Below are 13,504 nucleotides of genomic sequence, written 5' to 3'. Positions count from 1 at the left end.
AGGGCCCCACACCCACAATCCATCACTCCTCCAATTTATTCTGCATCCCTAAGAGGACAGAACAGTCACTTCAAAGAATCTAAATTGAAGTCATCATGTCTAAGATCCTTCAAAACACTGGTGATTTAACTTTACCACAGAGGGAACATTATCAAATGTGAAACAAAAAGCCACCTGTCTGTCAGCAAAATGCCTGAAGAAGCCACAGTAATCAAGTTTCTCCTCTTTCCCCCACCATTCAGCCACTTAAGTATTTCCCCACCCCACCTTACCTGTGGACAGACCCCTTCCACAGCATCTACCACAATGATGCATCCATCACAGATGCGAACAGCTGTTGACACTTCAGAGGAGAAATCCACATGCCCTGGTGAGTCTATGAGATTAATCAGGTACTCCTGGTTATCTGAAATAAAGTTTGAAAACACACAATTTCAACTGTGCATGTATGGAATATGTTTCCTCAGGCCTTTGAGAAAAAGCTTCCAAGCTTCCAAAATATATATGAGGTTAGTGTACTGGAGCTATCTATGCTTCTGCTAGAGCACCTGCCTGCCCCACACAGGGCCTGGATTCACTCCTCAACACTGGGGGGAAAATACACCGTGAGCCAGGTGCGCTAAATGCTCTCAATATGCCAGTCGCACCACTGACCCATGATGCTGCTGGCTCTATGACAAATCACAGTTTTCTCATTTTACAGATTAGAAAATGGAGATGAAAAGAAACCAGTGCCGACAGGGCACGAGTGAAGCCTGTTCACAGGAGCCCATACACCCATTCTGAAAGACACAAAGGATGGGCTAACTTTGGCCAGGTATCTTCTGAAAGAGTAGCACATAAAGGAGCTCAATTGAGATTTAAACTCAAACCCAAGAAATCCTACAGAAATTTACACAATTCACAAAAACTCTATAAATACTTAAGCAGCAGCTCTATGCCAAGCAGTGTGCTATATATGCTCACACAGGCTCTCATTTTTGACACTCATGACAAAATGTGATCATCACCATGACTAGTACTAATATTCACAGAGCCCACCAAACCCTCAGTCCCCACCACACCAGAACTAGACACTGAGGTCAGAGATTCAGCCTTAATCATAACCTGGCAAACAAATGAAATATAGTAACACTGCACAATCTTACAATCATTTGTCATTACTGCTAAACTCAATAGAATTCTTTATTAAAAGCAGAATAACTATATCCTTTTGTTCCTCCCCTTAATGCAGTGTTTATTAACCTTAGAGTACTCAAGAATTACCTAGGGATGAATGCTATTATTTATGGGCCACTTGAAGAAGGGCACCTTAATATTATTGTAATGACTTGTTCTGGGCCCCAGGTGGTAAGATGAAGATAAAACAAAACAACAGCAACTGTAGGGGGAGTTACCATTTAAGGACTGCCTGTGCCTGACACCGTTCTAAGTATATAATGTGTACTGCAACTCTACGGTAGTTCCCTGCACAGGCCCCTTTCACAAAACAGTTCACCAGAACACAGCTACAATCTAACTCTGTGCTTAAGCACCTGAGGTCAAACAATACACAGTGGTAGACAAATTCACACTCATCTGCCACGGAAGACCAAACCTTAGGATTACATCTAGGATTGAGCAGGTAGTAAAACCTCAAAAGAGCAAGGCAAAATCTTCCTGGGGCTCACAGGAGATCGCCTTCCTCAGTACCACTGCCCCACTCCCATGGTCTTTACAGGTGAAGTGCTTTGTAAGGTCCTGTTGCAGCTACTAGGGAAAGCTTCAACCAAGGACTGTGGGCAACTTCAAAGAAAATCAAGTCAAATAACCAGGCACCAAAGCAAGGGTCCATTGTTTGTAATAAAGTCTCTCCCTATCAGACCTCACCGCCAATGTTCACTACCCTGTTGGATATACACCATGGCCTCAAGTAAATCAGCAGAAGACAAATGAGCAAGTCTAGCATGGTCCAGAGTGCTATCACGTAAAGCAAAAGCAAGATTGTTGCAATCACTTGGAATTTCTATAGCCTAAACCTTCATTTCAGAAATGCTGTTTACCCCCAAAGTTACACAAAGCCACAAGTCAGAAGCATATCCAGTTCCAGCTAATGGTCTTGTCACTTCTTTGATCTTAGGTACCTTACTTAGCAGTTGTGGAAATTACACTTGAGTGTTTCTTTAGTTAAATTCCAGACTTTAGAATGAGGGACTTTAAGATTCTTTAGCTAAATTCCAGACTTTAGGATGAGAGACTTTAAGATTCCTCATCTTAAATGAATGAGATTCCTCATCTTATTGAGAAGCTACCTGAACCAGACATACAGTAGAAGTTTAAGAGACTCAGTCTCCTGTCCAGTCCTTCAGATTCTAAAAATACACTCACAGAGAGATCTCAGGCCTCCTCTTCACTCATCTTTCATTGGCACAACAGGATTTTTTTTTTTTTTTTTTTGCGGAACTGGGGATTGAACTCAGGCCTTTGCGCCTGCCAGGGAAGCGCTTATTCCATGAGCCATCTCCCTGGCTAGGATTTTTAGAGTATAGAGAAAAAAAAATACTAAGCCTAAATATGTATGCAACTCCAGACCCTGAGAAATTCAGGGTTAGGTCTATAAGGGAACAGAAAACTAGTGGCACACTGGTGTTACCATGTGAAAAACTACATCCTGAAAAATAAGTGCGTGATCAAATGAAAATGGAAAATACAGCTAACTTTTGAGTTCACAACACTCTTACATATTAAACATTCTAAGAAGCACAATAATAATAATAATAATAATAATAATAATAATAATAATAATAACAGAGGAGAAAGTACTTCACTAGTCACACCCCGAGAGAGAAACAGCGTGGCTCGGCTGAGGTGGGCCAACTGCCTCAGTGCCCTTTTAATCAACTCTCACCTTTTCCAATAGCTGCAAACGACCTTTCAAAAGTAAAGTCATCCCAAATCCATTAGAGAAAAAGGTCCATAACAAGCTCTTCTGCTGTGACTTAAGTCATTTTAAAACCTGTTTTCTCAAATTCTAGGCCCTACTTTGTATGAGAATCAAATTTTAAAAAATAGTATCCCTGAAAATTATGCGATACTATTCTTACTGGTAATGAAAATTGCAAATGAAAATAATGTAGGCATACTGAATGATATTCCTAGTTTTAACACAAATCCTAGACTTGTGTGTTCTAAAGTGTTCAGGAACAGAAAGTTCTGCTGCCTTATTTCCTGGGCATCACAAAATACCACTGATGTACAGTGGCAAGCAACTGAGAATCCTTTTCTGTGAAGTCAAGAGACGTCTCCTTAAACTATGGGGAGAAGACACAGGGAGACACTGGAAGGTTCAAACAAATGTGGGTGAGTGAGCAAAACCTAATAGGGCAGGTGTAAGAAGGTTGTCTGCAGGGCTGAGGACCAAGTTGGGACCTCAGCCTGGTGTCTGTTGCTGTTAAGAGTTCTGGTGGGAAGAGTATGGCAGGGCAGGCAAACTTGAGGATGTCTATCTTTGAAGTGACAAGTGTGGGTTGTCTGAGGCAGAAATGAAGGAAGGAAGCTCCACAAAGCTGGAGACTCTCAAGATGTCAAAGAATGGGTACTTGCATACTTCGGTGAAAGATGAGAAAAATGGAAGCTTATGGAAAAAGGAATACATCCATTAAGGGTGCTCCACCCCGGGTTTAAGTAATTACCACCCTAAGTTCATCAGAGCCTGGATAAACTATAAAGGATAGAACAGGCTGCTGGGATGGGCTGCTTGTTACTTCAATGCTTTGCTACCTTCTATCTGCTCTGCTGTGACAAAAACTGTGTCTCTTCTGCAATGCCCCGCTGCCATGCTACCCTGCCCAGGAGTCAGCCAACTGAGAAATCTCTACCAACTATGAGCCTAATAAACCTTTCCTCCTTTAACTTTGGGTATCAGATATTTTGTCTCAGCAAGAAAAAACATAACTTAGACAATCCCATTCCATGGATCACTGAATGAGGACATACCCATAAATTTAAGAGATGGTTTTAAAAAAATGTTGCATTACTTCAGTCTCTGGACATAACATTAATGATTTGGTATGCACCTATCCAAATACTTTTACCTTCAGATAATGTATTTTATTAACCAAACACATTCGTATCTTTAAAAAAATACTCTGCAACTTCCTTTATTGGCTCTTTCATCATTTTTTTCTGTATCATTACTTAGATCAAGCATTTAACAGCTGCATAAACATCACAGCATGGATATATCAGTTTTTTTAACCATTCTATCAACAGTTAGTCTGTTGGCATTTTTTTCACTAATACAAGTTTTTTGGTGAACATCAGCGAAAATACACTTCTTGTGCTTACTTGACTATTTCTGTCAGAAATATTCCTGGAAATATTGCTATGAAAATGACAGCCTCATTCGTGGACATGGTAACTTATAGCTAAGAAAATAATACTCCAAATCTAATACGTAGACTGTGAGGCAGAATAAGTATCCAGCCAGGAAAAGGAAGACTAAGGCCAATGTAGCAATGCCCAGGGCTCCTAACTTTCCTGTGAAATTAGCCATACAATCCCTTGGCAGGAGGGGCAGGGGTAAACTACTGGCCCTTCTGCTCTTGCATCAGCCAGTGTTCCCCATTAACATCCAGGCCTGGATGGCCTGGCTCTTATGAGAAGTCACGGTGAGAGGTCATGATAAAATACATGGAACCTAAAGCAAAGAAATGGACGTTTGCAAAGAATTTAGACAGAAAGGAGGGCAGGAAAGTCACAAAGCTGTGCTTCTTTAAAAGAAAGACAAAATTACCTTTTGCATAATGTAGTGAAATGGCACTGGATTTCATAGTGATCCCTCGGATCTGTTCATCTTCTCGGCTGTCCATGTACCTTAACTGGAACAACAGCAGTATGCTTACTTACTTCCACTGAACTAAAATACAACATTCAAACAGGCTGATTTTTGTTTTAAACACTCGTACAGATGGTTTTTTTGTTTTGTTTTGTTTTGTTTTTAAGGACTAGGTAGCTGAATGAAGAAAGAAAGTTAATGGAGGGGAAGAAAAATACAAATAAAACTGAGTACTGGTAGAACTCAAATGTATTGCACACTGGGCACCCTCTGGACCACTGCTCATCCACACTGCAGCCAAGAATGAGCAGTCCTTGAGAAGTCACAGAGGGTGGCATTGCAGGAATTCCTCTGTTCACCACAAACATAGCCATTCTTTTTCTGTTCCTAGGTTAATTGACATGTTCAAGTTCTATGCAGAGATTTAAAGAGAAAATTTCTAAAGGCATAAGAACCTTTTATTGCATTCCCCAAGTTTACATATTTTAAATATTTTAATGATAATAATGGTAGATAATATTTATTATCACCATTTTGCTGGTTTTCAAAACTTCAGTGTCCACAAATAAAAGCAGATTCTCCAGGCTCTACGGTGTCTTGCCCCAGTGCTGGCACCCTTAACTGTGCTCCCGGCCCCAACACCACTCTACCCTCTGGCCTCCCCTCAAGAGTGGGCCCTCCTGTTCTAGCCTTCATTCTCTGCACCATAAGATTCTTGAAAATTCTGAACTTAACCTTTACATTTATACAGTATTTTCATTCAAAAGTCTTGAGAATAATTTATTGATACAATATTACCACCCTAATTCATCTCACATTAATTCTTAAATTTTCAGAAAGTATTGCATTTCCACAGCTCTGGCAAAACCAGAGTCCTAAAACTTACCTAAAACTTCTGGCCCCATGTAGTGATCTTTTCAATATGCACCTTCTTGATTCCAGGGGAGCATTACACAGTTACCCTTTGTGCATGCATGTGCTCGTACCATGTACAAAATATCTTTCAAAGGTTTGAAATCTACAGTTTCCCTCCAGTCTCTCCTTAGATTCCTGGTTGGTTCCATTTACGGGCTTTTCCTTCAAAGTCTATCACTCTTGTCAATGCAAATAGCACAAAACAAGCAGAAAGACTAACAATACAATAAACACCTGCATACACACTACTTAAGAAAGCAAAAGAATAGTGTTTCCATTAAAGTCCCCTGGGACCTAGCTGATAGGTAACCACCATCCTGAAATGCACCTTGTCCATTTCCTTGCTTTGCTCATAATTTCTAAAAATAAATGTATTACTAAGTAATACATCATTTACAATTTGTATGTATTAAGCTTTATATGAATGTAATCACACTATGTGTAATATCATTTTTTTACTATTATATTCCTGAGATTTATCCAGGAGAGATATAACTCTAACTGATGAACTGTCATTACTGTAATATTCCACCTCCTAAATCTACCACAACTATTTATCCAGCCTCTTGGCGGTGGATATGTATTGACTTCTGTTTCCTTTAACTGTAACTAAGATGATATAAACTGGAGTGTATCTCTCGTACATAAACTATCTAGGAGTGCAATTTCTCAATTATTAAATCTGTTCCCCAGACAACTAGCTTCAAGCACCCTATTCTACTTTTAATCTTCCTAGAGCTACTTTACTGATTCAATTTTACTTCCCCATTTCCTCATCTCTACACTCCTAGTCACCTGATAAATCCTGTTGTTTATATCCTGGATTTACTAAGGAGAGAATTTTTAAAAAAATTTTTATACTACTAACTCAATTATTCCAAGCCCTTTCACAGCTAGAAACCAAAGGTTTCTTTCATTTCCCAAAACACTGTTTCATATGATCCACAGGCTGAAGACTTTCTTTGGTACTGAGGACACCTAGGTTAGCCTCCAATCATTGTAATCATTTTCTTTCCCACTAATCTCTAAGCAAATCCTCACTCAAATTGGATACAACAAACAAATTAGACTTCACATATGTTATCTTTCACCACTTGATGACTTCTCTGCCTTCTCAAATCACCCAACTCATTCACCTATGAAAAATCTTTCTTTGTAAACTTGACAATTTTCATTTGATGTAATGCAAAACTCTTTCACACTTACAAAATATTCCTATGAGGCAATACAAAGCAATATAGAAATAACTTTTCAACATCTGTTTAGCCCCCCCTCCCCCCGTAGTGGGGATGGAACTCAGGATCTTGTGCTTGTCAGGCAGGCACTTACACCACGGATCTATATCCCCAGCCCTATTTATCTCATTTAATGGATCAACAGCTGCTTTGATGCAGGAACTATGTAACTATGCGTGGTTGTTATTGCTGTTTGTGGCACTGGGTATAGATCCCAAGGCCCTCACACTGAGCTACATTCCAGTCTCAAAAAAAAAAATTTTTTTTAATTTTTTTGAGAGTCTTAATAAGCTGTTCAAGTTAGGCTCGAACTTGTGAATCTGCCACCTTTATTTCCCAAAGTGCAAGGTTAAAGGCATGTGACACCATGCCCAGTGTAAGAACTCTGTTTTATACTACTTAGACCACTAAAGAGCAAGGCAAACGGCTCATGACTTTGTAGATAGCTAATACTGAAATGCAACAAGTACTCATCAAATATAACATACCTTGCCTGCGAGACGGCTGGAGATGATTCCATTACTGGATATGAGACAATCAGCAAGAGTAGTTTTTCCTGTTAAAATAACATTAATTAGAATCTATGTCTTAAAGAAAAAGGGGGGGGATGGCAGGATGGATTGTACCTACAGATTTATGTTTAGTCAAAAAACTTGGTTTTACAAAGATTTCTTAGTTAGCTACACCAACTGCCACCAGACAAAAGAGACACTGTAAAAGACTCACAGACTTCTGAACAGAACACCACCTGGAAGGTCATAAATGTCGACACTACTGTGCTGAAACCTAGCCTCCCTGGAAATTTCATCTACTCACTTGGAAAGTCAGCAGGCAACTTTTCAAAGCACAATTCTCTTAATTAAAGTAAACTTTAAATAATGGGCACAGACTTTTAACTAATGAAGCAAATCACCATGCCAATCCAAACAGACCACTGTCCTATAAGAATTCATCTGTCCTATAAGAATTCAGTCAAGTTTACAATTATTATTACCAGCCATCCATATCTATACTAGTGACCACATTTATAGACTTCAGTCTCTGTTAGCTCAAAATGACAAAAGAAAAGCAATGACTTTTGTTTCTGAAAGGTACACTGAGTAAAACAGTATTTTCCCATGAATGAACTTACCTGGAATTTTCCAGTTAAACTGCTAATTATTGCTAATCAGTTTGAAGAGGACATCAGCTACACTGTGGCCTCCAGGGCAACTTCATAGCCAAACATAACTCTACACTTCACTTTATATTAAACTCTTTGTATTACCTGTACACTTATAGTTATCTTCACTAGCCTACCACTAAGGTTCACACAATTTCAAGCGGTACAACTAGGTAACTTTGTCTAAAGAATGTCATAAGTATACATAATTAGTGCAGCTGGGTTGCTCTAACAAAAGGAGAGGTTGTTCTTTAATGTAAGTCCTTACTGCACTCTAGGAACTTTAGCAAAGCTATATGTAGCAAAGCTAATCTGTATAATAATTTAAACCAGAGATCAATCAGTGGGACAACTTGAGATCTTTAATAATGTGTTATCAGTTTGCCATGTGAATATTATATTAGCATATAATCCTAGAGAAACACTTTTCAGATACCCAATAAAGTACAATTCATCCTATATATGGGAAAATATACTTACCATACAACATAAAAACCAAGAAAGTAGACACTGCTTTATTCATGACCACATTTTAGGACTAGAACAATACTTGACATAGAGCAGCTATCTTGGTTACTTTTCTCATTGCCAATACAAAATACCTGACACCAAAGTTAAAGGAGGAAAGGCTTATCTAGCTCATAGGTTATAGAGGTTTTAGTTGATAGTTGGCTGGCTCAAAGGCAGGATGGCACGGAGGGACAATATAGTGGAGAAACAGTTCGTAGCAGGCAGAAGATAGCACAAGCAAGCAAGTGACAAGCAAGAAGCCTCTTTCTGTCCCTTATACCTCATCCAAACTACTTGTACTAGAGTACAGGTAGCATTTATACTCTTTAGTTCTAGTGCCCTTATTCCTAGCATCGCACCATGAGTCAATCCCAGTGCCACATACTCTGGAACCAGCCACTTCTGAAAAGCCCCACCCCATGTGACTGCATGAAGCTTTGGGGGATATCTAGATACAGCCATAACATTCTTTCCCCGGCCCCCCAAAGACTCATGCACATCCCTTTATGCAAGAGGCATGTAGTCTATCTCTAAAAGTTGTCAAGAATCCTAACAGTTTCAGCATTGCTGACAAGTACAAGTACAAAGTCTCTGAGATTTAAGGCAAACCCTTAACTGTGAGGCCCTATACAAAGAAAGTGAAACATTTCCAACATACAATAGCACAAGGTAAAACATTAGCACTCCAAAGGGTACAAATACAGAGATATAAAGGAATGGGATCAGAGCAAGACCAAAATCCAGCAGGGCAAACAATAAGTTCCACATCCAGCATCCAAAGCAATCTGTGGCGAGATGTAAACTTGCAGATTTGAGTGGCTTCATCCAAGCACATCTAGGGGTTGTAATGCCCATGGTTTCTTTTTAGGGCCTGCTCCTCCCTACTTGCAATTTTCCTCTAATGATCCATGTTCCTGCCTTCTTAAAAATTCTGGGGTCTCAAACTGCATGTTCAGCTTCACACTCACAGCTTTACATACTGCCCTCTTAGGTGCACACTGCCTGGTCTCCCAGCCCTTCTTCTGAAATCTGTGTGCAAGCCTCCTTGATCCCACAACACTCGTGTTCTGTATGCACCTAAAGCCAGCACCACATGGCTGATGCCAAGTCCTGCTACCTACTGGAGCAGTAGCCAGGCTTTCCTTTCTTGGGTGAAAGGGTCAAGTGCCTGGGTCACTGAGCACCCTGAACTGTATCCTGAGGAATAAATTCTCCAGGCTGCTGCCATACTGGGACATGGTGCTCTGGGGCTCTCTTTACAAAGCAAAGTTTTTCACTTTTGCAATATGAGGCTATAAAGGCTGGAGTCCAGTTGTTTTTGTGATGTCCCCAGGCCATCTTTTCTATTGTCCTATTCCTTCTCAGCAATCAGTTCTCTTTCCTCTATCTTTGTAGTCCACAGTGTTGCTAAGTGGAGTTTCCTTTCCGCCCAAACTGAAAATATTTTAAGTCATTCCTCTGAGCTTTTAGCTTTTGACTGTCAACATAAATCTTGCTAAAAATCCCAACAGTTGCCATGTCACGGCCTCAACATTAGACTGCCTTGAAATTTCTTCTGCCAGTAATGAGCTTGTTGTCCTTAATCTCAATTTCAGGCAATCTCTAAAGAGATTGTTGGGCAGAGAGGCTGGCAAGACTGGCAAGAGATTGTTGAGCAAAATCCAGACAAACTTCTCACCAAGGCATAACACACACAGACTGGAGTCCAACAGTCAATGTAGTTTTTCTTCCCAGCAGATACTGCTAGAGCCTGGTCTTTAGCAGCAGACTTTCTATCAGCATTCTGGACTTTTGAGCTCTGACCAGCTTAGGGCATTCCAGGGCTGCTTTTTCAGCTAGTATCTCTGAACCTTTCCAAATCCTCTCACAAGCCATTTCCAAAGGCTCCTGAACTGCATGGACAGATACGGTCACAGCAACAATCCTTCCTCTCTGGTACGAACTTCTGCTTTAGTTACTTTTCTCATAGCAGAGATAAAACACCTAAAGTTCAGGGAGGAAAGGTTTACTTAGCTCTCAGTTTATAGAGGTTTCAATTCATAATTGATTGGTTCCATGGCAGGGCAGCATGAAAGAGGGGTATCACAGAGGAGAAACAATTCACAGCAGGCAGAAGACAGCAAAACATGCAAGTGACATACAATAAGCCTCTTTCTGTCCCTTCTATCTTACCCAAGCTATATATCCTTAGGGTGGGAAGCACTCACATCCCTAATTCTAGGAGTTTCATTTGTTTGTTTGTTTTGTTTTTTGTTACTTCCAGGTACCTTAAGGGCAGGTCTGGTTCAGCTTCTGGACCTGGGAATTGAACCAAGGTCTTATGCTCCTGACTACATTTGCCCAAGGGGCACTTTAAATAACTGAGCTATCTGAAAAAGCCCCCTAATTCTAGCACCCTTAATCCCAGCATTGCACTATGAATCAATCCTAGTGCCACACTCTAGATTCAGCCACCTCTGAAGAGCCTATGCCTTCAGGAAGCTTTGAGGAAACACCTAGACACAAACTGAAGAAGTAGCATTTCAATAGCCATTGATTGAATAAAATGAACCATAGTTTTTCTAGAGCACTATCAGTCTGAATTAATTTTAAAAATTAAATTTAAAGTAATCTGTAATGTACATATACACAGCAGTGACTTTCCACATAATTTACATGTTCCTGCTGGCTTGCACCACTGGTGGTACATGCACGACTATCTGTTGGCATGTGACAGTCCCATTAGGTGGTACAAGCAGCCTGATAGAAGAGTTATGCATGTAGGCCACATCATGGACATGTTAATTCACATAGCAAAAAAAAAAAAAAAAATCTTATCTCATACCGTCAAAATATGTGGAGCATAATTAATTATAAAAGTTCAGACAGAACAGTTAGTTGCTATATTGGTACAAAATTAATCCTTAGCTTCTGAGTGATCCACTTTTGCTCAGTTCTCAGACTGCAGCTCTTGTATCAATGGCAAGAGCCACCTAACTAACCTTTTTTGTACCTTTTAATTCATCTTAAGCACGTTTACCTATCAAATCTATTTCATTATAAGACACCTGCTTTTTTTTCCTCTCCTAATGGCTCCCTATAACCTAATACAAATAAAAATTATTAATTATTTCTCTGCTGGCCAAGAGACTCCCATTATCACTACATTTAGCTTCACATCCTATAAGGCCATGATGATAAAGCTTTCAGACCTTACAATGATACCAAAAACACCTGCTGTGGTGTAAGCACCACAGGTTCACCCCTGCTGCTGTTAGGTATGATTTTCATTCTATTTTATTCATGCTGTATACATACTGAAGCTCAAAAAGGCAAAACTATCTTGAAAATGGGAGTTCTCAATTCAGGCTACCAGCTGGAGCACTTAACCCTTATCCTAGCGTCCGTTGGAGAAAAAGCCTGTCTCTTCACTTCTTTCTATTGCCCCCTCCCCTCAAGGCAAGTTTTCTTTTACACACCAACTTTGCAGTGGCTACCAGAACTCAAAAGGAGTTTGAAACACAGAGCAAGCTCAGCATGAAGCAGCGGTAGGGTGTTACAGTGGTATCTGTCTGAATCACATGTACCATAGCCTTATTGCTATCCCTAGCCTTACCACCACATGTAGCTCCTTCTGAAAATACACTGCCAATTGCGAGTACCCACGTGATACCAACTAAACTGTGAGGTTTTATTTTTCTTAACCCATCCCTAGCTTTCCAGTTCTCTAGTTCTCCCAAACTATGGTCTCTTCTATCACATATCTACCTCAATTTGCCCCGCTTCACTCCACTTAAAACCCACGTAACAGACTAAAGAGAACACCAATCACTAGTTAACTGCATTTCAAATGCTTGCACTCACAGCATACTTCTGACATCACAGAGTTTTAAAGGAAATGACTTGCTTCTAAGCAAGCATCACTTTAAAATGCTCAGAGCGTCATCCACTGAAACATGTAGAGACAAGCCTCCCTTGCTAATGAGAACAAGCCACTTCAAAAAGATTCTTACCATGGTCAACGTGAGCCAAAACACAGATGTTCCTGATGTTGGCAGTGTTCTTCTGGAGTTCAATTATCTTATCCAAACTACTGAGCACCATGGTTATTCACTCCTGGGACTGGAAGTTAAGCCTGCATGCAGTACGAATGAAACAAGAGCTAAAGTTGGGGCAAAAGAAACTGAAACGCTAGGAGCTGACAAGCATTCTCAGATCCCTTGAAGATGCTGGAGTACGTTTCCCGATGAAACTCCAGGCTCAGTCCCAGGTCAGGCACCAAGTTAAGGGATGGATCAACAGGCACCTGAGGAGTTGCGCACCCTTCCAGGACCTGCAGCCTTACTAGGACTTGCAGCGCGCGCAGCAGGGCGGGGCGACACCCGGTCACCTAGTCCACACTGAGACGACCAATGACAGTAGAAAGGAGGTCGACGAGAAGGCTATGTCGCTTCGCGACCCTCCCCCTGCCCCCTGTCCCTGAGTCCCTCACCAATTATCTGGCGCGCTGTCACTGGAAGTGAGCGCTCGGCTTTAGGGTCTCCTAGAGAACACGGTAAAGTGTTGGGTCGCACTTACGGAGGACCCAAACAGGTGCGCCGCCCGCTGGCCACGGAAGCCCCCACCCCACCCCCGGCACCACTCTCCCGCCACCTCCGCGGGTCCCCGCATGGTTTCTCTGTGGATTCCGGGCCGCCCGGAGAGGCCGCTGCTGTGGGCCCGACCGAGACCCAAGACCCCACCCGACTCGTTCCGGCTCACACCTTCGCAGCCGCCACAGCACACCAGTCTCCGCAGCCTGCGCACGAGGGGCGGAGCCAAGAGCGACCTTTGACCCGCGCACGCCGGGCGCCGCCGGAAGTGGGCGTGGCGTCACGCTCCAGGATG

At 41.3% G+C, this 13,504-nt stretch overlaps 1 protein-coding gene across 1 annotated transcript in view; it reads right to left on the bottom strand.

The window, feature by feature from the left end:
- Efl1 (elongation factor like GTPase 1) overlaps positions 1–13,445 on the bottom strand; it is a 150,699-nt gene extending 137,254 nt beyond the window's left edge. The window contains 5 exon segments of the mRNA XM_023710847.1: positions 273–406; positions 4,775–4,859; positions 7,455–7,522; positions 12,631–12,752; positions 13,381–13,445. Of these exon segments, the coding sequence (XP_023566615.1) occupies positions 273–406; positions 4,775–4,859; positions 7,455–7,522; positions 12,631–12,721 (378 nt within the window). The 5' untranslated portion in view covers positions 12,722–12,752; positions 13,381–13,445.
- Between the last annotated feature and the right edge of the window lie 59 nt (positions 13,446–13,504).

This window comes from Octodon degus, unplaced genomic scaffold (genome assembly GCF_000260255.1).
Source record: "Octodon degus isolate 3935 unplaced genomic scaffold, OctDeg1.0 scaffold00002, whole genome shotgun sequence".
Taxonomy (NCBI): domain Eukaryota; kingdom Metazoa; phylum Chordata; class Mammalia; order Rodentia; family Octodontidae; genus Octodon; species Octodon degus.
The sequence above is the reverse complement of the archived record's forward strand: the minus strand, read 5'-3'. Positions and strand labels throughout refer to the sequence as shown.